Raw genomic sequence first — 24026 nt, forward strand, 5'->3', positions numbered from 1 at the left:
GCGAAACGGGAGAAGGATTGGACGGGAACTCGGTCCAGTCCCCACACTCTTCAAGTCCAAAATGGCGGGCCAGCTAACTTGATGTAATAACAATTGCATCATCTCAATGCAAGGCTTTGTTTCGGTTATTTTCTTTATAAAAGCAAAACAAGCTTTTTGTTATCCAGCTCTCCTAGCTAACCGTGGATGGATGGTTTCATTTTTTCAGCTCTAAAGGACTCGGAAAATCACAGTTCACCTCGATACTGCTCACTGAAGCACGTATATGTCTGTGTAATCTACGTATGTATGGTCATGCTCCTTTGCTGATGTGTCTTTAAAACAACTATTCAGGCTATTACAAGGTCAGACGAAGATTATATGTTAACGAACCTTTTGATAAGCTAAATTTATCTGGTAAAAATGTGAAAAAATGGGCCTGACAAAATATGGAGACTTTCCACGCTTGGAGTAATGCTTGGAGATATGACGTGAAACTGACTATAAATCAAAGAAAAATTTAAGCATCTTGTAAAAAGATTGTTATCTGTACATCAGAACATCATCATTTGTGTTCTATATATGGTGTTTACCAGGTTTTCAAAGAATAAAATCACCTTTGTTTTGCTAAATTATGTGTTTGTTGCGCTAATCAGAGGCCTGTTTTAGATCAATTTTAAGGTAAGAATTGGTGTATTTCTAAACAACGAAACTGATTTGGCCTTGACAATTCATTTTCACTTACCAAATACAGAATAAGGGCCTCTTGTCAACAATTTGGTTTGTTTATGGCCTGAATTAGGCTCAAAACTCCATTTTGCATCGCCTTAGAGGGGCATGAAGTGTTTGTTCCAAAAGTTCAATAAACCATAATAAGCCAAATTTTTCTCAACTGATTTTGATAACTGGGTGACTAAAGTAAACAGTGGTATAGGTTTGGAAGTTATGCAAGAAGGCAGGTGAATAAAGTGAAATTTTGAAAAATGGATATTTTGGGTTGTAATTTTAACATCAATTTTGGCCAAACTCTAGCCCCAGGCTCCTCTCTGTACAATACCTTGAGGACAAAGTTACATGCATGAACTGAAAGCTCTATTATAGTAGAGTTCATGGTCAAATTCATTTGGCAGCACAATTTACCAGTGGGGTCTTATCACACTTTCAAAATGTCCCCTGGAAGGCTGGAATTTTGGTGCCCAAAGGGCAAAAAATGAGACCCCCCCCTGTAACTCCAAAACTAAACCTCAGAGAAGTGAGCCAAAGTGGCTTTTGAAATATCTCGTTATACCCAACTTCTGTGCCAAGTTTCAGCCAAATCGGTTGACCACAACTTTTGGCCCCTGGAACACTTTCTCAGACAATGACACTTAAGTCCACTGCTTTTTAATCTTTATATTAACGACCTACCTTTCGCATTTGAAAATACATTATCTCATCCTTTTGTTTTGCCAAACGTTGTAAAACTGCATTCTTTATTATATGCAGACGATTTAATCATTTTATCACGATCCAAAACAGGACTACAAAATTGCCTCGATAAACTATCTTCATTCTGTACTTCATGGATGATGGAAATCAATCCCAAGAAAACAAAAATTATACTTTTTCAGAAACGTACGAGAAAAAAATGCGGATTTTCACTTTCTCATAGATAGTCAAATAATTGATGTTGTACAAGAGTACACTTACTTAGTAACTCGAATGTCCTCATCGGGAAATTTTTCAGTGTCACGTGAACATCTCAAGGAGAAAGCTCTTCATGCCCTCTTCAGCTTGAGACGACTCACAAACCTTAGCAAACTAAAAGCAGCTCTCGCCTGTAAAATATTTGATACTATGATCTCCCCTATTCTAACATTTAACAGTGAAATTTGGGGGGGTGCATGCCAAACCAGACTTTAAGACCTGGGACGGCTGACAAATCGAGAAGGCACATCTTCAATTTTGTAAACGATACTTGGAGGGTAAACTGCTGAAGAGGTTTCATTTGAATGGTCAGATCTTAGGATTTCATACACAGACTCAAAAGTTAGAACTATGTAATAAATAAAGAGTACCATGTAAAAGTTCTGCCGAAGAGGTTGCACCTAAACTGGAAGTCGGAAATATCACACGTTGCAAATAAAGTTGCAAAGTCAATCGGTATAATATCTAGATGCAGCTTCTTTCTTCCTAAAACGTCTCTACGTATGCTCGACTATTCCTTAAATTATCCTTATTTCTACTACTGTAATATAGTTTGGGCTTCGACCTATTAAACCAATCTCCGCCGTCTTGTTATCCTGCAAAAGTGCATTATTAGAATTATTAATAAATCGAATTTCAAAGCTCATACAGACTTCATCTTTACAGACCTCGGTATTCTAAAATTCAATGATATCTATTTGCTACAACTAGACCAATTTATGTTTTCTTACAAAAATTCCTTTTTACCTCCAAGGTTTATTAACGATTTTTCCCAAAGCAATCAATTCCACTCTTACAATAAAGAAATTCCCAGGCCTACCGTCTACAGTATTGTCGAACAAACAGTATGAAGTTCTCTCCCTTTTTTCAAGGACCTAAGTTTTTAAATTCATTTGACAACGAGGTCATCACCTCTCGATCCCCTTCCTCTTTTAAGAAAATACTGAAGATTAAATTATTGAGTAAATATGAAAACAGTTCATCAATCTTTCCATGTTCGACTTTGCGCCATCTTTTCTTCAATTGATGTTAAACAGCTCTAGCCCATAGCTCGAGGGGGCCTTACGTAACCTCTCATAAGCTCCTATAGTTTCTGTTAGGTCTCCTCGCCACTATAACTTTTCCTATATTTTTTGTAATTATTATTGTGTGGCAAACAAAATAAAATAAATAAATCTGAATGGTCACACCATAGGATTTCATCCACATACACAAAAAGAGAACTACTACAAACTAAATAAATAGTACCATTAGGTGAAAGTACTGTTGAAGTCACTGAGGATTCATTTGAATAGTCATACCATAGGATTTCATCCACAGACTCAAAAGTTAGAACTACAAACTAAAAAAATAGTACCATGTGTAAATTTATGCTGAAGAGGTTTCATTTGAATGGTCATACCATAGGATTACACACACAGACTCAAAAGTTAGAGCTACATACTAAATAAATAGTACGCCACTGTGTAATAGGCACTAGTGTAGAATGTGAGAGGACGCAGTAAAAAGTTGGCGAATTACGAACTGACTTTGTGTTCTGACTTTGTGTCCTAAAACATTACAACTATGCCAAAGTACTGCTGAAGAAGTTTCACTTGAATCGGTAACACCACATACACAACAGAGCGAACAACCTTACGATATTCCATCATTCAGTCTGGCATTGTAATTAGTGTGCCGGAACACCCCGGAACATTCCCGCAACACCCCCAGAACACCCTCGAAACACTTCCGGAACACCCCGGGACACCATCATAACACTGCCCGGAATATCCTTGAATACCCTCTGACAGCCTGAACCCTGCAGGAACACCATTGAATAATAAAATCAAAATAATAATAAAAAAACCCCTGAAATATCATCAATGAATCAATTATTAGTTTATATTTTATCTAAACTGGAAAAACGGAGTTTGGGTCAGATTGACGACTTGCCAATGCGACTTCCGAAGATTTTAAGTTAGTCCGTAGACCTCTGTTGAATATTTAATAGCCTTTTGGTTTGAGATACGCTGAAAGAGCTACTGACGTTGAAAAAAAATCATGTACAGTAAAGTACTGTTGGCTAAAAGGTTATATGGCATTTGAAGAATATTAATCAGTCTAAATGTTTACCATCTGATTTGATGTTCTCTACGAAACGATGCCGCTGCAGACATATGCCGTCCAGATTCGACCTTAAGTCGGCTGAATTTGAATTTTTCAGGCATTGTGAGGAAATTACCAAAGAAAATACTTCCTGAAATTTGCCTTTTGAAAACCTTTTGGAGAGTTTTTTATTCGATTAATTTATACGGTAAGTCCCGGCCGGCTCTCCTTTATTTGCGCCAAACTCATATGTGCCGCCCAGCTGTAGGGTATGGTTTCAGGATCAAGAGTCTTAACAGGGTAATACCACTTTTAAACGTGGTGAACAGGCTTGTTTATTTGGACCAGCAGCCTGTTGCATTTAAGGTCTCAAACAAGGTTATGAACATTAACAGTGCACCGGCGATGGTACCATAGTACTGTACATGTCAGTAATATATAATAAATACTTAATTCCTGGATCATTGCTACTCACCGAGCAAAACACCCCCTCCCTCCCCTCTCCTGCTAGCACCGACATAAAGAACAGCAGACGCTGATTGTTTTATTCAAAACCATGACATCAAGTCGTGTTAATACTTCAAATCCCACAATGGATCAAATCAAGTCTTAATTGATATATATATTTTAGGGTATTCCGGGGCGTATAGCCTGTCAGGGGGTGTCCGGGGGCTTCCTGAGGGTGTTCCGGGCCTGTTACTGGTTTTACGTAGATACCCTTTAAATTACCTTCTTCTTCACATCCTACTGTTAACTCAATGGTGGCCGACTTTACGAATCCAGGACCCACTCTACAGACAGAGTTACAGCTGTACTTCGCCTCGTCATCTTTAGTGACGTTATTAATAGTAAGGATAAACTGTATTTTGCACTTGGTGTCCGTCTTCTTTTCTTGTATTTCATACTTTTCATCGCCTTTTATTAGCACTGAACTGTTGAAACGCAAATGCCTCCATTGTAATTCTAGGCTATCTGCACAACCATTCGGATCAATTTCAACCAAACATATTAAACTGGCGTTGGAAGACGCCCTTGCAGTCACCATGCGAGAGAGAGTCTCTGGTTTTTTAGGGGACGGACCTGTAGGAAATAAGGTAGCAAATAAAATAAACGTCAATTGAAGATATAATTAATTATATAACAGACCGATATGGCAGATTTCCCTACACTTTTTGATATATTTCAAGTAGTGAAATCCCTACTCTTTCATATACCCGAACAGTGGCGGATCCAGATTTTCACATAAAGGTGGGCTCGCTCATCAAGCCCTTGAAATAAGGGGGAGTGGCAAGGATCTCAAAAAAAATTTTTCCTACCCTTAGGGTCTCAGTTTGGTCTAAAAATAAGGGGGGCCCGGCCCCCCGGGTCCCTCCCCTGGATCCGCTACTACCGAAGCTTGAAAAAGATATTCCCTTCTGGAGGAGCCTCCTCGTATAGGCCATTATAGGGAGTACCCCCGACCAACAACGTCGTGTCGTTGGTTAAGTAAAAGATTGTAATTGTAACATTTTCCTCTTTTGGTTTTCTATTAGTTACACTTTAGTACTCATCACGTTAAAGACTAACAAACACAAAACCAAACTAGAATAATATAGCGGAGGGGAAGACACAAGTAAAAAAAGCGATGGCCTAGTAAAATGAACGATCCTTGTGTAACTAAGCATTAAATGTATTCAAATAATTTTCAAAACAAATACAACGTTTTCTCCTTTTGCCACACGCGAAGGCCGTGACCTCTGCCTACAGAATAGCATTTAAAAAGGCTACATTTCTACATATGATCCACTTTCTAGAGTCTACCTGCTCTAATCTAGATAATACGGACTTTAAATTGAAATTTTTTCAGTGATTAAGGTCAATCCAGGGGAGGGGGCTACATATCAAGGTTTTTCAAAGGGAGGTTCCGCCCCGAGGTCATACTCCTTAACCTGTTAAACACCATCTCTGACAGAAAAGGTGCCCCTTTCGTTCACCTTCCATTGAAAAACTGTACCCCTTAAAACTACCTACTGATAAGAATACATTGCTAAAACATCAAGTCCTCTTTATCATTTTCATTTAGCATTTTAATCACCTAGGAGGACATAGCCATAAGGTGCGTTTTTTTGAAGAATTTTTATTTATCAAAGGATATTTTTTGAAAATACTTGAATGGTAGATTTCTATAAACCCTTTGACATACTTCAGCTCGAGATTTTCCACCCTTTGAAATGCATTAAGTCTGAAAAAGGTACCCATATCATACGGAACCACCCCGTATAGGCCATTAAAGGGAATGCGCGGCCCCCTCGGGTCCCCACTCACATTTAAGAATCAGTTCGAATATTTTAGGTTCACGACTTGACCAGCCAGGAATACTGTTTTCTGCAATGCACTCGTATTTCCCTTCATGTTTTTCTTTAGATTTACTTATGCGAAGAAAAGAACGTAGCGTGTCTTTTCCTTCCAGCTTCTCTGAGAGAGAAAAACCGTCAGAACCGTTGACGATTCGTTTTGCATCTGGTTTGTTCTTCCTCCAAATTATGCGAGGTAGAGGCCATCCTCTGAAAGCACAGCAAACTTCTGTTGGACGGTCTCGTTTATAATATTTTGTGGAACTTGAACATGTGCCGCTATTAACGTACGTCACTTCACCTAAAACAATAAAATCTGGATATTGTCATCACATACATTTAAGGAGGCTGAGGTGCCCATTTTTCAAGGTCTTACCTCTTCGTGTTTGATGCTTCATAACTTTGGCTGTAGTGCATGAAGCAACGTATCTAACTTCAAACTTAATTTTAGAGCCATGTTCTGTTGACATCGCCGCTCCTTAACAACAGGATAACGATGAAATGAAATTTATAAATCAGTGGGAATTTTCTCGAAATCTAACTATAATATGTTAATATCCTCTGGTGTTGTAATAAGTAGGTTGACTGTTGTTAGCGGTGACTGACGTTCGACAACCTGTGCAATAGCCATCTTCAGAGTCAGTTGTATCACGTCAGCTGATGATATTTAACTCTGGTTATTGACCTAACTGATCAATTAAGTCGCGATGTTATTGGTCGTCTGTCAGTTAAGCCGTGATGTTATTGGCTATGAAGACTCGTAATGTTATTGGTGCGATCAGTCTTTTTGTCACAATTGAAAAATCGTTCGTACGGTGCTGGTGTACCAGCACAGTGTAGACTTGTTGACGGACTCAAACAAAACTGACAACGACAGAATGACTGATAACCGACAATTTGACTAACAATAAAAGACAGTTCAGATGTGACAAAAAGATGGATCGAAACACACCAATAACATTTGAGAGTCTTCATAGCCAATAACATCACAGCTTAATTGACAGATGTGTAATAACATCGCGACCATAACCAGAGATACCATCAACTGACAATATACAACTCACTTTGACTATGAAGATTACTACCACACAGCTTGTCGAAACGTCAGTCACAGTCAACAGCGGTCCTTTTCAGGACTACGTTCACCTGGACAATCATGCTCAACCTTCTTATGAAATGACTCCTGGGTTAAAAACCTTCCAAAGTGTTGTAATAGTTTGAGGCCATAGTGTTATACCGGTGAGCAAACCGGTTCCAATAAAACTCATTAAATGGCCATAAATCGGATCAGAAATCTCACAGGAAGGAGAAACACGCAATTTAAAAGAGGTTAGCCGATTATTATTTAAATTCTTTCAGATTCCTAGGCTACAGAAACAATTTTTTTTTTCTCCCAGACAAATCCGTATATTGTGAAAGTTAGCAACCGAGTGCTGATGGTCATATTTCGAACTTGGTTACTCCTGTGGTACTATATGGCCAAGTATAGGGTTAAATTCTCATATATTGGAATGATTTTTACTGGGATATTCTGGATTCTTGCAGCTTTGAGATATTTTTCTTAGATGTGCTAGACCATACTGGAAAAAAATAAATATAAAACAGCGCATTTATGACATTATATGATTAACTCCCGTACTAGGCCCACGGCATATTGACGGACCCTTTTATTTTTAGATACATTTTAGAGTACTTTTTCCCGCTAAAATGGAAAGTCCGCTCCTTTCATGAGCACATTATAAAGATGTGACAAAGAAAAACTTAACGTCATTAAGGCCAAAAAGGCCATTTTAGGGGTTTTGGTTTTCTAACTGGTTTGTTAAAATGTACGGGCCAGTGAAAACAGTTGTCGCTCCGGTTTTTGGGCTCCTAGTTTTACTCGTGGTTAAACCGGCTTCTGGTTAATGCAATAACACATGCACACTCAAGTATTAAAGAAGGGCAACATTTTTAACAAACACGCCTTACGTGCAAAATATATGTGGGTGCATTGACATCGCTCATTTCCACCTGCTGAATTGTTTTGCTGTAATACCATGCCATCATTGGTAAGGTCGCGCCAGTTTATTCCTCCTGTCACCCCGCCACGTTTGATCGAGCAGTTGAGGGTAACATTAGAGTTTGGATCTACTGTAATCTGATTTACAAGACACTCGCTTGACCGGGAGCAAGATTCTCTTATCTCACAGTTGGGGCTGAAGTTATTCGCAGCTGATACATCTGTAGAGTGAAAGAAGATGAACAATTTATGAAAGTTCTGTTAGAAAAAAATTCTTAACTAACTGTATCCTTCGTTGTCTATTCAAAAATTATTGAATGAGGCTGAGTTATTATGTAAAGAATTATGTAGCTCGAGGCTGCCTCGGTGGATAACAGCCTCCGAGATCAGAATAATTCTTCACATCATACGGAAGCCGAATTCCATAATTGTTTTATTATTCATTCAAAATATTTCTAAGTTCTCAACAAGCTTACCTCCTCTCGTAAATTTTCATCAAAAATTTATTTAGTATGTAGTTCTAACTTTTGCGTCTGTGGATGAAGTCCTATGGTGTTACCATTTAAAACCTCTTCAGCAGTACTTTCACGTGGCACCATTTATGTGCTTTTTTGTTCAAACTTTGAGTCTGTAAAAGACATTCCAGCTTAATTTTCCTGCAGTTTTGTCGGGGCAGAAAAAAAAAAGACAAAATATTTATCATTTATCTCGTCTACTGTCTCTCGAATAACATTATAATTCATTTGCAATAAATTGCCACTAAACATTTTGTCTTCTCATTTTCATGTCGGAGAGAATGTACACCATGAGTATTTTAATTACTCCTTACAGATAACTGACTTTAAGGTGAGTCGAAAATTTTAGTTTCGTTTCCTCGCATTAGAGTTTTGACGGAGCTCTAACTGATTACTCTGTGAGTAAGACGGCGGTAGAGAAAAAAAGTGGAGTCAAAAAAGAAGTCAGTTTGCCTGTGACCGAAGATAACGCACAACTAGAGTGATCAGTGCGAAGTTTAGAATCGGCCCTTTCGCATCGGAAGTTCGTCTCCTCAATACACCCGTCAGACGCACAGTAAAGAGATTGAAGTAAAATAAAGTAGGACGTTTAATATAGACAACGATAGCAAGAAATGTTTATTGTAAAAGTTGTGCCGCGCTCTATAAAGAGAATTGGACGCTCTATGTAAATTTTCAGTCGAAAACAGAGTCGAAAAATGGTGATATTCGCGTAGATGAAACAGCCAATAATCAATTTGAACCTAGATAAGCTTATAACATAACCGAAACTGTATAACTATGTAGTTAAGCGTTAATCAGATTTCTTCAAAACAATTTTGACGGAGTAGCAAACGCAAGCCGCAATTGCTCTGATGTCTTTAAACTTCAAGCGCAACTGGCTTCTCGATGTTGTCTGCTGTTCAAAGCGACCGCGTATTGTATTTTCATGGCAACCATTATTTTGACTAAGACAATGACTTCACTCCGACTGCGCGCTAACTTTAAAATTTATATTGTAAGACATTTACCAGATGGTAAATGCAGTTAATGGAACATGAAGCCCCAGGGGGGGGGGGGGGTAGGCTAAGGTAGCCTGCCCCAATGTATGCTCTGTTCGATCTTTAAAGCCTTATTTATGAATGAAAGCACGCTTATTTTAAGATACAAACAAAAGCTGTTCGGGGTTGGAACCTGACTAATTTGTCGTATGTTTCTCATGATATTTTTCTTAGCATCGCGCAGATTGGTCCCTGTTTTCAAGGCCCTATTCATGGCTAGACTTTAATCATGATAAGACTAGGTAGCTTATGGTACAACTGTATTCATTGGTCGAGATTTGAGACATTGTCTAGCTATAAACTTCTGCTATTGCAGACCTGGTCATTATTCGTTTAGCTTGCACAAGAGCAAACAGTTACAGTAATTTTGTTACCCACCCTCCCTCCCTTTGGAGGAGTTTCGTTGTGTTAGGTATCAATAAAGTTTGGGGGGTCACTAGCTCCTTGTGGTGCGGTTAAGTCTGCGTTGCGACTTCCCCCAAGCTTTTGGCATTGCTTGTGTCTTGCCATCTTATTCATTTGCCTTAATCTTGTCCGATCCAGCCCGTGCGGCGCTGGGGAGATAAGAAAGGCTCTGCCTATACTCTTGTCCTACCCCACGGTAGTGGGGCGATAAGTGAGGCTTGTGTTTTTGCTGTGCGCATAACCTGAAGTCGCTAGAACCTGCCACAGGGCTGTGTCCCCCCCTTATTACGCCATCTTGTAGTAATTGTCTTATTTGCCAGCTTGCGCCATTTAGTTGTGTTACTTTTTCATGCCTATCTTAAGCGGAATAGTGACATAAATCAAACTTAAAAGTCTGCAGCTTAATCGAGTCAAAATTTCGCGAAAAAGCTATCCACGTGTAGGTAAGGCCTTTGTCTTAAATTATCGGCTCTATAATCTGAAGATTTCTGACTAATTTGAAGAAATTCAATGTTTAACTTGGACAAGGGTCGTTTTCCATACTGAAAATACAGTAAAAAGCCTGATTTTCAATGTTAAAAGTCTGCACCCAATTCTCGTTTATTTTACTTGAAATTTAGGTGGAATGATAGATTAATCCTTTAACTTAAAGAATCCGCTCTATAATGTTAAAGAATTCACCTTTTAAAGTACCGAAATGACGATTTTAGTCACTCTGCTACGCCAAAATCGCCCGTTTTTTCTATGCTGCTTTTTTGGCACATTCATGACTAATTAGCCCAACTCAATGGCTCAGTGAGAGTGGTGAGTTGCCCTTTTTCGTCACTAACACAGTCTCCGTTGCAGTTCCCACCGAAATCATCAATGACTTCCTTGTTAATTGATGTTGAATGAGGTGGATATAGGCAGCAGATATTTTTTTTGACTTGCGATACAAATTGTATTGTTTATATTTGTTTTGTTGTTCTGATCATTTTTAACGAAGTGCAGGTGAATATTAAGCCTAACATGCAACGAGCAATGTCACGTCGAGGCTGTAAGATTACATTCTACATTCGTACCTGCATTTTAGCGCGTTGGGAAGTTAATTAGTCCAACCGGTTCCCCACGAAAGAAAACAAACTAACAAATCAACAAAGAAGCAAAATACAACCACAAAAAAAATAAAAAAAATAAAAAAATAAACTAAAAAAGGAACCAAACAAGCAAATAACTTACACAAAAAACAGTAAATGACCTTGCGGAATATAATCAGCTATATAGTATATAGTGATTTTGTTAGCGAAAATTTATTGCCGATCGAATTTTCCTGCAATTTAGGAGGTCAATCGCCCGTGAATCTTTCTTCCCTATTAACCGGCGCCCCGGTTTATATAAAGGCCTCAAAAACACAAAAACAAAACAGGCAGGTAATAGCCACAACCCGATTTAACCCGATGAAATTCTGAAAGCAAACTGGTCAACTCTGCACTTTTTGGAAAAAAGATTCGATAAATATAAAGATTTATCCTTTCCGGAAAGAATTTGGAACTCAGTCTTAAATTATTTGGTCCAAATGTTTGGGAGATTAACGATTTGTAAGAAAATGTTTTGGTCCCTTATGTTAACGATCGATTCTTGTTTTTGGACACGTCGTTTTCAGTTAGCTTTTATATGCAAATGCAAGAAAAAATAATTAGAAAATGACTCATTTTTCTGTTTACTTTTGTGGCGTCAACAGTCGATGTTCACTTTGCAAACACAGCCCCGTTTATCACGCGTTTTTTCCTTCTTCAACAGCTGAAAAATAACCCGCCTTGCTTTCTTCTTGGTGCTTGCTGGGGAGTTTACATTAAGTTTTATTTAAGCTTTTTAAAACATTAGTGACATAACGCAGAGATGTCATACCTCTTGTTTGTTGTCAGTGAAACAAGGACCGAGAGCGACGCTAAATAGGGGATATTTTTTTTCCTGTCTACTGATGCACATATAGCGAGAATATACCACTATATGTCTTACAAAGATGACGTGCCTTGAATCCAAACAGTTGTCAAAGAAAAAAAACAGAAACAATTTAAGGAAACAAACTTTGAGATCTTTTCGTAGGCAGTCGTTCTTTATGTTTGCTCTATACCTGTTTTCTGTTTGAGCGACTTGAAGCTAGTAATCAACTGTCTCGATCAATTAATGCAATTCACTGCGTGTCCTCCTATAACTCGTGTAACTAACATCCCACGTCCTATTTAAGTGTCGACGTAGGGGTCGGTTCTTGAAGAACTAAAAAACAAATGAAACGGTCCTGCTAGTGATTCACAAGAGTGGTCCGCTTACAGAAACTGTTGCTTAAGAGAGCTTAACATTACAAGGCTTTTAGGCCTACTCTGGGACCTTAACTCGCCGCGAGATTGTGCGAGCTAATGAGAGTTAAGGCGAGTTAAGGCGAGATAAGGAAAAATTGAGCTCGCCTATCAGTTGCGAGTTTGTGCGAGTTAAGGCGAGTTAAGGGAAAATGATCCATCTTATAATATGCTTTAGTAACATACATATAAAGATGCCCTTGGAATCTTTGTATGTCTTATATATATAGTAGGCTCCATGTTGTCCAATTACGAAAAAATTAAACCAAAAATTTCAGATGAGCTCCAAAGTTGAATGAAGCCAAATCTTGTTTAAATTTATTAACTGAAATATTTTCCTAATTGGACAAGCTTAAGTATGGATATGCTAGTGATATGGAGTCCTGTTCTTTATTAATTATATAGCATTTAGACTCCAAACTAGACCATTTGGTGGCTGTATCATAATAATAATCAGTGTCATCATAATCATATATTATTTATTAAAGCTATATAATTATTTGGCAGAGTAATAAATTACCAGTAGTGGGGAAAAAAATGAAAACAAAACAATCATGAATTGATAAAAAAAAAATGTAGCTGTAGTATAAGCACAGGTAGGATATTTTATTTTATTTTATTTATTTTGTAAATCAATAACACTATGTTTTAATAGCCAGGTGAGCATAATAGGTATCACATGACATGTCATCAATTGTTATCACTAACTCCAGAATTGAAAAAAAAAAATGCAGTCTGTGTCAATGTTCTTCAAAGAACTAGTATAAAAATCCGGGGAAGCTGACGAAATACAACTCAGCTGAGGAAATTTTTATGCCACAATCAATATTACTGAAATGAAATGAAATTTCTTTCTCCTTGAAAACTACCACTTATCTTTAAGTCTTCCATTTGATCCATTCTCTCCACTTCACTGATGGTTTCCCTTGGAGTCCAGCTCAATTGTTTGTTTTCACTGCCAGAAATGATTGCCTCTTCGTTTCCTCGGATAATCTATTCTAATTTCTTGCAAATGAAGGCTGATGCCTTTTCGCAAAGACAGCAGTTCCCATATTTTAGAAACTCCCTCCTTAAACCTTGGACAATCCTGTGAGAGACACCTTGATTTCTACAAAAGAAAGGAGGATCAAGCTAACTTGATAGTAATCTCTTGATCATTCTTAGCCTAGCAAAACAGCAAAAAATAAATGACCATATTTTCTGTTCAGGCTTACTTATTTTTTACAAAATTTCAGAAAGTGTTCATAGTTGTGCAGAGGACTATACCTTATTTAACTCAAGAAAACACTCTCTAACATCGGCTTTGTCTTCCAAACTCTTAAGAGTTGTCACTGATGAATCTTTCCTGCCTCGCATTTTTACAAAATGATCACCGGCTCAGGCGTTTTGTGCGTGTTTTCATGTCACGTACGCCACATTGAAGCTTCCAACCTAAAACTTGCCAGTGGACTGGAATCAACAAGGCTTTTATAGAGTTTACGTTGCAAGGGTAAAAGGCTTTAGCTTAGCTTACCTGCATGTGATACATTTTGAAACTTCTCGATTTAACATCAAAAGTTTTGCACGAGTTCTCCTCCTTTTCTTCAGAAGTTTTCCCGTCCATCTTGAAAATTACCCAGAATGCATATCGAGGACAATAGGCTGACCGAGAGGGCCCTGGGAAGACACGAGTTACCAGTATCTTCTGGGTAATTTCAAAGATGGCGAACGAAGTTGGCTATCAATGCAAAATATTGTACCTTTGGCAATCCTTTATTCAGCTAAGGGCTAAATGTAACAAGTCTTCTGAATCATGCCTGGGTTATGGTTGCCAGTCTGACTACAATGTAGGCCATACAGGATGTCACGTTGAACCAATGTACAGATCTTCTAGTACGAGGTAAATATTTACAAGAATTATTTATAAGAAATATGGACTGCAATCAGTATGTGGACTATTTAAAGGATTCTCGTTTCTGGCTACATCCTAGCCTTTCACTGATGATTGTCAGCTGGAGTCCTCATTAAGCTTCATCAGATTATAAGATGATACGTATGCTACTACTCTTAGCTTCATATGTCATAAACAGCTTGCATGCATTATATTTGCAAAGTAATTAAACTTTCCATTACAAGTAGACTTTTTTTGTAAATCATTAACCAGCTTAAAACTAAAAAATTGATATTTTGGTATTATGTTTTTGTATTTCACTCTAAATTCGAGATTTCTTATTTTAAGCCAAAAATTAGAAACAAATCATAGGACAATATTTTTTTCTTCAATTGAGAGATTCAAAGCAATCTTGAATTTAGAGTGTTTATTTGTATTGCGTAGAAGTGTAAGACTAAAACTTAAACTATTTTATGAAAACTTTTTTGTGGATTCACTGTTTGTGCTTTTAGTTAATGTCACTTACTTTGTGGACCAAAACACAAACAGTGAATGTGGGATTTGTTAGTTCCTGTGACCCCATGCCTCTGGAATTTCTACCATGCTCAGCAATGAAGCCTTTTTGTGAGGCAACGAGTTAGTGCATGTTCAGGCTGTTCCTGGTAGTTCCATTGACAGTCCAGTTGTGACTCCAAGGCATGACAATGTTACGTATGAAAAACCTCATCGAATCTTTAGTGGTGAAATACCCCTTACCACAGAGGCTATTGGAAATTCCAGAAGGATGGGATTGGTCAATTACATATTTTTTTAAAGGTAAAAACCCTGTTTTCCTTAAAAATCACTATCTTTTAAACTTTTGAAATTTGTATTCTTTTGCGTCTTCCCTTTATGGAGTAATTGTGAAATTACACTGAGAGTAGGATAAGATATTAAAATTGGTATCCACTTGGCAGTGGCGAGATTGGGCGAGTTTGTGCGAGATAATGCGAGTTTAGGCGAGTTAAGGCGAGATAAGGGAATTTGAACATAATCTCAAGTTGCGAGTTAGGGCCAGTTAAGGCGAGTTAAGGTCCCAGAGTAGGCCTGCTTTTAAAAGTCAGTTCAAACGGTGTTTCATTGAATGCTGCCTGTAATTAGAGGTGGTCGCTTATAAGAGTGTCGCAAGGAGAACTCCGGCTGTATTTTTAAGACGCTGAAAATAAGAGATATCTAAATTATCGGAATAAATTAGAATACTCTTAATTATTAAAGTTATTTTTCAAGCCACCTTGCAACAACGCCGGTGTCGGTGGCAAACTTCCTGAACTGTTTATTCTGAACCTACGCCTAAAAGCTTTCATACTCTCTTGTTCTCTTTTTAAACAGTGTTTTTGAATTTTTGCGTTTCCTAAATGTAAACTAAAATTAAATCGTTTAGTTGCACAAATACTATAAGCATAACTGTTCTCAAACACTGTAGTATGTTTGAAGGCCAGTACTCTTGCTGCCGCCATCAGTATTCCCGCCAAAATTAGCACTCGCTTACTCCCAACCTAAAGAAGGGTCATGTTGAATAAGGGACGATCCTGACTAGTATTTTTTTTTAACTTACTTCAGTGGTAAATTGTTTTTCGTGCAATTTCCGTTGTTTTAGTTACCAGTGAGCTTTAACGGTTCTGAAGCAATTAAACTGACGCTAACGGCCTAAGGGCAATTCCTCGTTGAGGTCGTTACTGAGTTATTAGTTTTCATACTCCATACTCTTCAGCTAGTTTTAGCGTACCGAGAAACAAAATCAACTTTCTTTTGCCTGTGATGAAAACCCTATCGACTGTTTTAGTCAATCCTCGGCGACCTGGTCAGGGTTAATCCCAGTGACCTGATTACCATTCAGCGATTGCCTTTAAAAGCCAGCAATGCCCGCCATATGTCTATGTGTCTTTTAAATGCGCGCTCTATAAATAATAAGGCACTAATTATCAAAGACTATGCAGTTGATCATCAAATTGACATCTTGGGGACTACTGAAAATTGGACCAAATCAGATGGGGAGTCCAATCGTGTTGTGAATGAGCTGAGTCCCTGGGGATATTCTTTCACCCAAGTACCGAGAAAAAACGATCTGGTTGTGGTATTGGCCTGTTATATAACACAAGCATGAAAATCGAAAGGGTTGATTGTAACAGTTAAGGTGATTCCCTGGTTTTGCACTGCGCATCTCTTACTGCGCATAACAAGATGGCCGACGTAAAAAAGAGCATGTGAAGTAACATTATTAAAATGAAGTTGACTGAAGAGAAACGCCATTGGAATTTTTGCTTGTGGTTGTTTCTTGCCGAGGTGAGACTCAATGTGTTGGAAATGTGCATAACGTAAGCAGTATGCGTGTTGCTGAGTTCGACTTCCTCACGGAGGACCTCGATAGTGGATGTTTAACTTGTGCTTACTCACTTTGATTTTCATTTAAACGCTTTCTTTATCACATTGTGTCCTAAATGTGATATCGCGATGTAAATTCTGTAAAAACGGATTTTTTAATACTTTCTTCCCTCTTTCACATACATTCTATTTTGAAACTTGCCCCAGTCCTCTCTCAAAAATCGGAGAAAGTCCATTTGGTGCGCTCTTTCTGCAGCTCTACCGCAAAAACGAGTACGGTGACCCCCATTTTTCATTTCATGATTTTAATAAGGACAGTGCTTCCTTTCGATGAAAAAAAAATTGGCACAAATCTATGTTCAGTTTTTTGGCAATTTTACTAAATTGTATGGATTGAGCTATCACGGGTCGAAGAGCGCGTGTCCAATTTAATTCTACTTTGGAGCGTAAAGTAAAAACAAGGGCATTAAAAGGCATTTTTCTGGTACATAAGTGGATAAACAATACATTAAAGTCAAATTCCTTGCGATACCACATGCATCATCGACAAAATCTCTCCTTTTTGTCTAGTTTTGGACTGCCCGCGGTTTTTGTAAAAGGATCCTAAATAGCCGTATTTGTCAGCATTGTGACGTCAAAACGAGCGCGGTGACCCCCACTTTTTATTACTTTTTTATCATCTTCTTGACTTGTTACATCAGTGTACCAAGTTTCATCTACAATCTATGTTAGGTTCTTTTACTAGGGAATCACCTTAAGCCTCTTTTGAATACTTGGTTGTGAAACTGCACACTGCACCAACAGTTGTTAGAATTGCAGTTGTTTACCGCCCTCCTTTGTCAAAAGTTAATAAACTTACTTCCGCCCAGTTCTTTCATGATTTCAACGATCTGCTTGAACACTTCTCAGTTTCCTCTGGTAGGCTTTTGATCATGGGTGACTTCAAGTTTCATGTAATTGAACCATCTCGTGATCGTCTGGCGGCTAAATTTCTTGATTTTGTGGACTCTTATAACTTGGCCCAGCATGTTACATAGCCTACACGCAAGCGTAAGGGCACGCTGGACTTGATAATTACAAGGGAAAACGAGGATACTGTTTTGAACTGTAAGGTTGAGGACCCTGACCTATCTAATCACTATGCGGTACACTGCATGTTGTACATTGGATAAGCCCACTGCTCGTAGGGTCGAAAAGACCTATCGAAAACTGCAAAGTGTAGATATGGAGGCTTTACGGAGAGATCTGGCAAGTTTACCTGTTTTCACCTCCCCGGCTACAAATGTAACCGATTTATTAGCACAGTATCAAAATGATCTTGATGGTTTGCTTGAAATCCATGCGCCCCTAAAAAGACGTGTGGTCAACTTAACGCCTTCCACGCCATGGTATAATGATGAAATTGCATCTGCAAAGCGTGAACGGCGTAAACTGGAGAGGCACTGGCGAAAAACTAAACTAACTGTACACAACAACTATACAAAGACAAATGCAAACAAGTCAGGTCTTTAATTACATCGGCGAAGATGGAGTTTTACTCTGATTTGATAAAAGAAAACAAAGGCAACCACAAGGTGTTGTTTTCCGCCATTGACTGCATGTTAAACCTGACACCGAAGAAGTGTTACCCTTCTTGCGAGTCTGCAAAAGAATTATGTAACAACTTCGCTGATTTTTTCTCAAGCAAGATTGTAACAATTCGATCGAATGTAGACTCTTTGGCACTGCCTGATATCCCTTTCCGATTTTCCCGTTTTGATAATCCCTCTATTCAATGTGAGTTTAACCAGTTCAAGCCGACTACTACTGTCGAGCTGAGCAAATTAATTACTAAAATGGCTTGGAAGTCGTGTTCCCTAGACCCGATTCCTTCTAACTTACTTAAGTTGTGCTTTTCTGATTTGGTACCAATCATAACAAAGATTGTTAATTGCTCTTTAGAAAGTGGTGAAGTTCCTCTGCCTATGAAAAGGGCTATTTTATCTCCTCTTCTTAAAAACCGTCCCTTGACACTGAGCTCTATCCAAGCTTCAGACCGGTATCGAACCTCATCCTTGTGTCCAAGGCGACAGAAAAAGTAGCGGCTACGCAACTCTGGGAATATTTATGTTCAAATGGCTTAAATGGGGAACTTTAGTCTACTTATAAAGCTAACCATAGCTGTGAAACAGCTCTGATTCGAGTACAGGATGATATCCTCAAAGCCATCGATAGTAATCGCGGTGTTTTGCTTTTGCTATTGGATCTTTCTGCAGCCTTTGATACGGTTGATCATGAAATTCTTCTAGGAAGACTCTCCTCTAGGTTCGGTATCAAAGGAAAAACCCTGGATTGGCTACGTATTTACCTTACAGACCGTACTCAGCTTGTGAAAGTGGACGACGCTTCATCCACGGTACGACCCCTTCATTGGGGTGTGCCTCGAGGTTCGGTCCTAGGCCCCATTCTTTACTTATTGTATACATCTCCACTGGGTGATATTGTTCGTGAGCATGGCTTGTCGTTTTACTTTTATGCTGATGACTCGCAGCTTTATACATCTTTTGCTTGCAATGACACCTCTGATCCAGTGGCTGCAAAACAACGTCTTGAGAACTGCGTTGCTGACATCAATTTGTGGATGACTACCAACAAGTTAAAGCTTAACAATGATAAATCAGAATTTCTCTTTCTGCACTCCCGTTTTCGTCATTCGTTGCCCCCTCCCACGATTTCTGTTGGCATGGAAAACATCAGGCCCTCTCAACAGGCTCACAATCTTGGCGTGATTTTTTTACGATACAATGTCACTTTCACCATAGTTAAGGGTGCCTTCTATCACATACGAAATATTTCTAAAGTAAGAAAATACATCAGTAAAAGTACCATAGAAGTTCTACTTCACAGTTTTGTTAGCTCGAAGTTGGATGTTTGTAATTTTCTTCTTTTTGGTGCCCAAAAACGGGACATAGTTAAGTTGCAGTCCGTTCACAATGCGGCTGCTCGAATTATAGCCGGTCTCAAAAAACGAGATCACATCACCGAGACTCTAAGAGATCTTCACTGGCTTCCTGTTGAGGAGAGAATTGTTTTTAAAATAAATTTAATAACTTTTAAAACATTGAATGACTCCGGTCCCCGTTATCAATCAATCAAGGACATTACGGTCATCAAGGGATCATTTACGCCTTGAAGAACCAAATTTTAACATGAAAACTTATGGCCAACGAGCGTTTTCCCTTGCTGCCCCCCGACTATGGAACAAGTTCCCATTTGAAATTCGAGCTTGTTCTGATGTTAATCTTTTTAAATCTAAGTTGAAAACGTTTCTTTTTTAAAAAGGTATATGACATTTAGTTTCATCATATTTGTTTTTGTTTTCTATCCTTTTTAAGATGTGTATGCTATAAACTTCCCAATATGTACTGTAGCGTTATATGTAAGCTTGTGATTAATGATATTCTTATGTCCTTTTTTACATTGTAAAGCGCTTAGAACAGCCATGTATAAGCGCTATATAAATTCCATTATTATTATTATATTATTATTATTTCAAATGAAGCGGCAAAATAACGGGTAAATTTGAATTACATCGTTTTTTTTCTCAGTGCTGATAGTTCCAGTTCAAAGGCGTCTGGAACTGTCTATTCTTTAAAAGAGTTAGTTGTAACATTGCCCGGGGGGTGGGGTCTCAACAAAGTTTTATACTGGGACGCTTCGCTTTGAGGTCCAACCCCTTAACCTTGTATTTCCCTGTTATCCACGTCAGTGAAGACATAATTAAAATTTAGTCGATTGAAAAAAATACTCGGCTTTTGAGACAAAAGGTACCTCTGTCATATGCCTTCTATTGTAAAACAAATGGTACCCCCCTAAACTTATCTAGCTTAGAACGCTGCATCCCTTTAAACTACCCTTATTAATCAGCCGATTTATATAAACACACTGTTTACAGATGACTACATTTAGTTTACAACAATGGAGTTTAGCTGCTGATTGTTGATTCATGGAAACCATTGTTATTGCCCCCGCAGGGATTTCGCCCAGAAGCGAAATCCCGAGGAGGCACTCTAGTAACTCGCACGTATATTAAGGAAACTACTTACAGCTGAAATATACAGTCATACAGTCAATATAGAAAAAATCTCGATTTGCTTGAACAGGGGCCGCGAGGAATCGGTAGGTAATGATGACGTTTCTATTGTTTGCGCCCGCAAGTACGAAATGGTTAGGATGACGTAAAGACAACATCCCCAAGGGACCGCTTAGGTAGATTTTGTGACAATTTTTATATTGTGCAGTCATACTTCGAAACTCTTTTGCGTTACGTGCTATCAGTGACATTCTGTGGAGCAGTTGTTTCTGTGAAAGTTATGGACCAAAATTTTAACGACTTAAGATGCGTCTAACCGTGTATGTATAGACACTTGGAGAGTTTGCCAGACACGAGTTCACAACTCTTTCATTGGAAACCTTGCCAGACACTCTTTCTCTCTCTTTGACCGGAATAAGACTCAGCCCCAAACAAGCAAGACGAGTGAACAACGGCTAGCTTCTCACTAGCAGAACGATGGACAATTACAGAAATTCGCCGACAATCAAGCTCTGTGCTGACTTATTCGGCATTCCCTGCTCACAGATGTCCTTCCGCTATAAAGTTTAAAATAAGACTAGAATGCGCGAGCGTGAATTGATCAAACGCCCTTTTAATTTCTAAGGCTTCCTTTCCGGCACATAAAATGAACTGAATGTAAAAAGTGAAAGAGAAATAGCAAAAAATTCAACTTCCCATTCAATCTTTTCTTATGGTTTAGAATAAACTATTCTCGAAACTGAGACTGTTTGATCAAAGCTGTGTAAATCGACCTGAAACTGTGCATGGAATCTTGCGTTTCCTGTATTTATCTCACCTGTTGTATGGAATATGTGTGAAAATCTTCCTTATGAATCGGTATATTTCAAAGAGCTACACAACGAGCAAGAATGCTATTGACCGACAATATACAGAACGGCGGGAGCAGCTGTAGTGTTAACTATTACTAGTACTATTAAGCTGTCAATGTATAGGGGAGATGTGCATCTTCGATAATCCGTTGTTTTATACGTAGTTTGTCGCTTATTTGGATAAAAAAAATCCAAACGGAGTCTTAATGTGCTCTTAACCCATACTAGAAATACCGATAAAAAAATTTTGAAAGCAAAAAGTCTACAAGTTATTCTCGTTCAATTTTCCTGGTTTTTACCTAACGTTGAAGATTAGCCCTTTAACTACAAAAAGCCGCTGTTTTATCTTAAAAAAGTAAACTCTAGGTATTTAAAATGATGAGGTATCTTAAATTTACTGAGTGATCTTCGCCAAAATCCTTCCTTTTCTCTATTATTGTGGCGCTTTTGTGCGGCGTTCATGCCTGAATGGCCCGCCACGATAGCTCATTATTATGCGTAAAGGATGCTTAAATGTCTAGCCATTCTGCCCGATGGATAAATGCGCTGTCTTTAAAATGTGAATAAATCACAAAACCAGAACGTTTTTTGACTTTTTCAGAACCATAAAATGTAGGGGATAGGGGTAGGGGATGGAGGGGTGAAGGTAGGGAGGAAGGGAAAAAGGGAGGGGGATTGGGCCCCGTTTTCGCGCTCTTGTCATAAATTACAGATGTTTGACTGAAATAAAGTCCCGCTATAACGGACTCTTTCTAAAGAGAACAGTAACTCAAGGTCCCTACAGTGTCTGCTATAAAGAGAGTTGACTGTAGAACTGAAAGAAAATAGCTTCTTTTTACTTCTTATGACCTCAAAGTGGTAACATTGCATACGCCGAACTTGGAGTTCTTTTTCTTTCAAAAATATTTTCCTTCCAGATCAGTTGATGAATGACTAGCTTTGTTCTCTTGATTTACAAAGCGTACAGAATATATCATTTTTACTGAACTACTTACAAAGATAACCTACCTTGGATCCAAAGACTCATCAAAGAACAAAGTAAAAGGAATTTAAGGAAACGAAGTCTGGGATCTTTTCGTACGTATTCTTTCTCCATGTCTTTAGCCTGTTTTTCCATTTGTGTGGCGAAGTGCTTTGGTGCCAGTAGAACTTCCTCAATACTTTAATTGACTGTCTTTCTTTATAATAGAGCCTCTGAGTAAACCTTTGATAAAGGTTATTATCAGATTAATGATTAATGCCATATATTTTTAGAAATTATTTGGAAAAGCTCATATTAATGTCTTGACTGTCAATCTTTGTCTGGAGGGGGTCTTCTTCCAAGTTATTTTTTTCAATTCAGGTATAGGTTAAACAAGGTGTTTGTGGAAATATATTCAGGTTGAAAAGTGTTGCCTCGAATGCCTTTCAAAATACAACGGACATTGGAATTATCGTCCAACCAATTCTACAACCTTGGACAAAACCTGTTGAGAAACAACCCCGTTCCCCTTAATCACGAGAATTAAACACGTTGGGTTTTAGACCAAAACAACGTTGAATAGGGGAAGTGGAGGGGGCTTTCTTTTTCTGTTTAGAGGAGATGTTTGTATGGCGCAAAGTTTAGAAAATAGAAGGAACAGTCTCAACGGTTTTGTTTGAGGTTGTACTGCGAATTACAATCTGTCAACTTTGTGGGGGGGGGGGAGTGGGTTAAGGAGGAGAGGGGAGTAGCATCTAAGATGTGCAAGTAAAGCAGTTAGTGGTGACATGAATTACAGATAAAATACTAGATATAATACGAAGATCCTCTTGCTTGTCAACGTTGGATCTCCAGAAAAGAGATCTAATCAGCTAAAATGTTAAGAACAAAAAACGAGAAGTCTAAGGGCCTGTTTACATGGAGGTGGGGAACCCAAGGTAGGTGAGGTAACCCGCTTTGGTGCGTAACCCGCCTGTCCACATAATCTCTCATTTTGATTTGATCACGTCTACATGATAGGTGGGGCGACCCGCCGCATGTTACCTCACCCATCTGGTGTCCCCCACCTCCATGTAAACAGGCCCTAAAGACTACTGCACAGCTGATAACAACGTTCATGAATAACTAAGATAGTACGCGCGCGTTCTGATTGGCCGAGAGATGAGTTTGCATGAGAGTATGTAAACATGTGTGGAGTCAAGATGTTTTGCTCTTCGCGCGCTAATCAAACAAGCACGAATTTTAAAATGTTTTTGAGTTGAAAATTAAACTCGACAAATTTACTTTATTTACCCATTTCCTCGTCGGATGAAACTTGGAAAATCTTTACGAACATGCTGTGCCAATTTTTTTTCGCTTAAGCTGACATTTTAAGCGAGAAAAACCCTTTTCTGGAAAGCATCTTTATTGCAAAACAAGAACTGATTACACGTATATTAAGGTATAATCCAGGGTAAAAAATCATCATTTTTCTAAATTTGCAATTTTAAGACGATTAAATAGAGCTCATCAAGAGCTTTCTTTTAAAAA

At 38.4% G+C, this 24026-nt stretch overlaps 1 protein-coding gene across 1 annotated transcript in view; it reads right to left on the reverse strand.

Annotated features, from left to right (window-relative positions):
• Window positions 1-6556, reverse strand: part of LOC140932200 (limbic system-associated membrane protein-like) — a 30289-nt gene extending 23733 nt beyond the window's left edge. Inside the window, exons 1-3 of the mRNA XM_073381839.1 lie at window positions 6463-6556; window positions 6058-6387; window positions 4483-4833 (exon numbers count right to left, since the gene is read on the reverse strand). Of these exons, the coding sequence (XP_073237940.1) occupies window positions 4483-4833; window positions 6058-6387; window positions 6463-6556 (775 nt within the window). The remainder of the gene's footprint in view (window positions 1-4482; window positions 4834-6057; window positions 6388-6462) is intronic.
• Window positions 6557-24026: the final 17470 nt, after the last annotated feature.

This window comes from Porites lutea, chromosome 3 (genome assembly GCF_958299795.1).
Source record: "Porites lutea chromosome 3, jaPorLute2.1, whole genome shotgun sequence".
NCBI lineage: Eukaryota > Metazoa > Cnidaria > Anthozoa > Scleractinia > Poritidae > Porites > Porites lutea.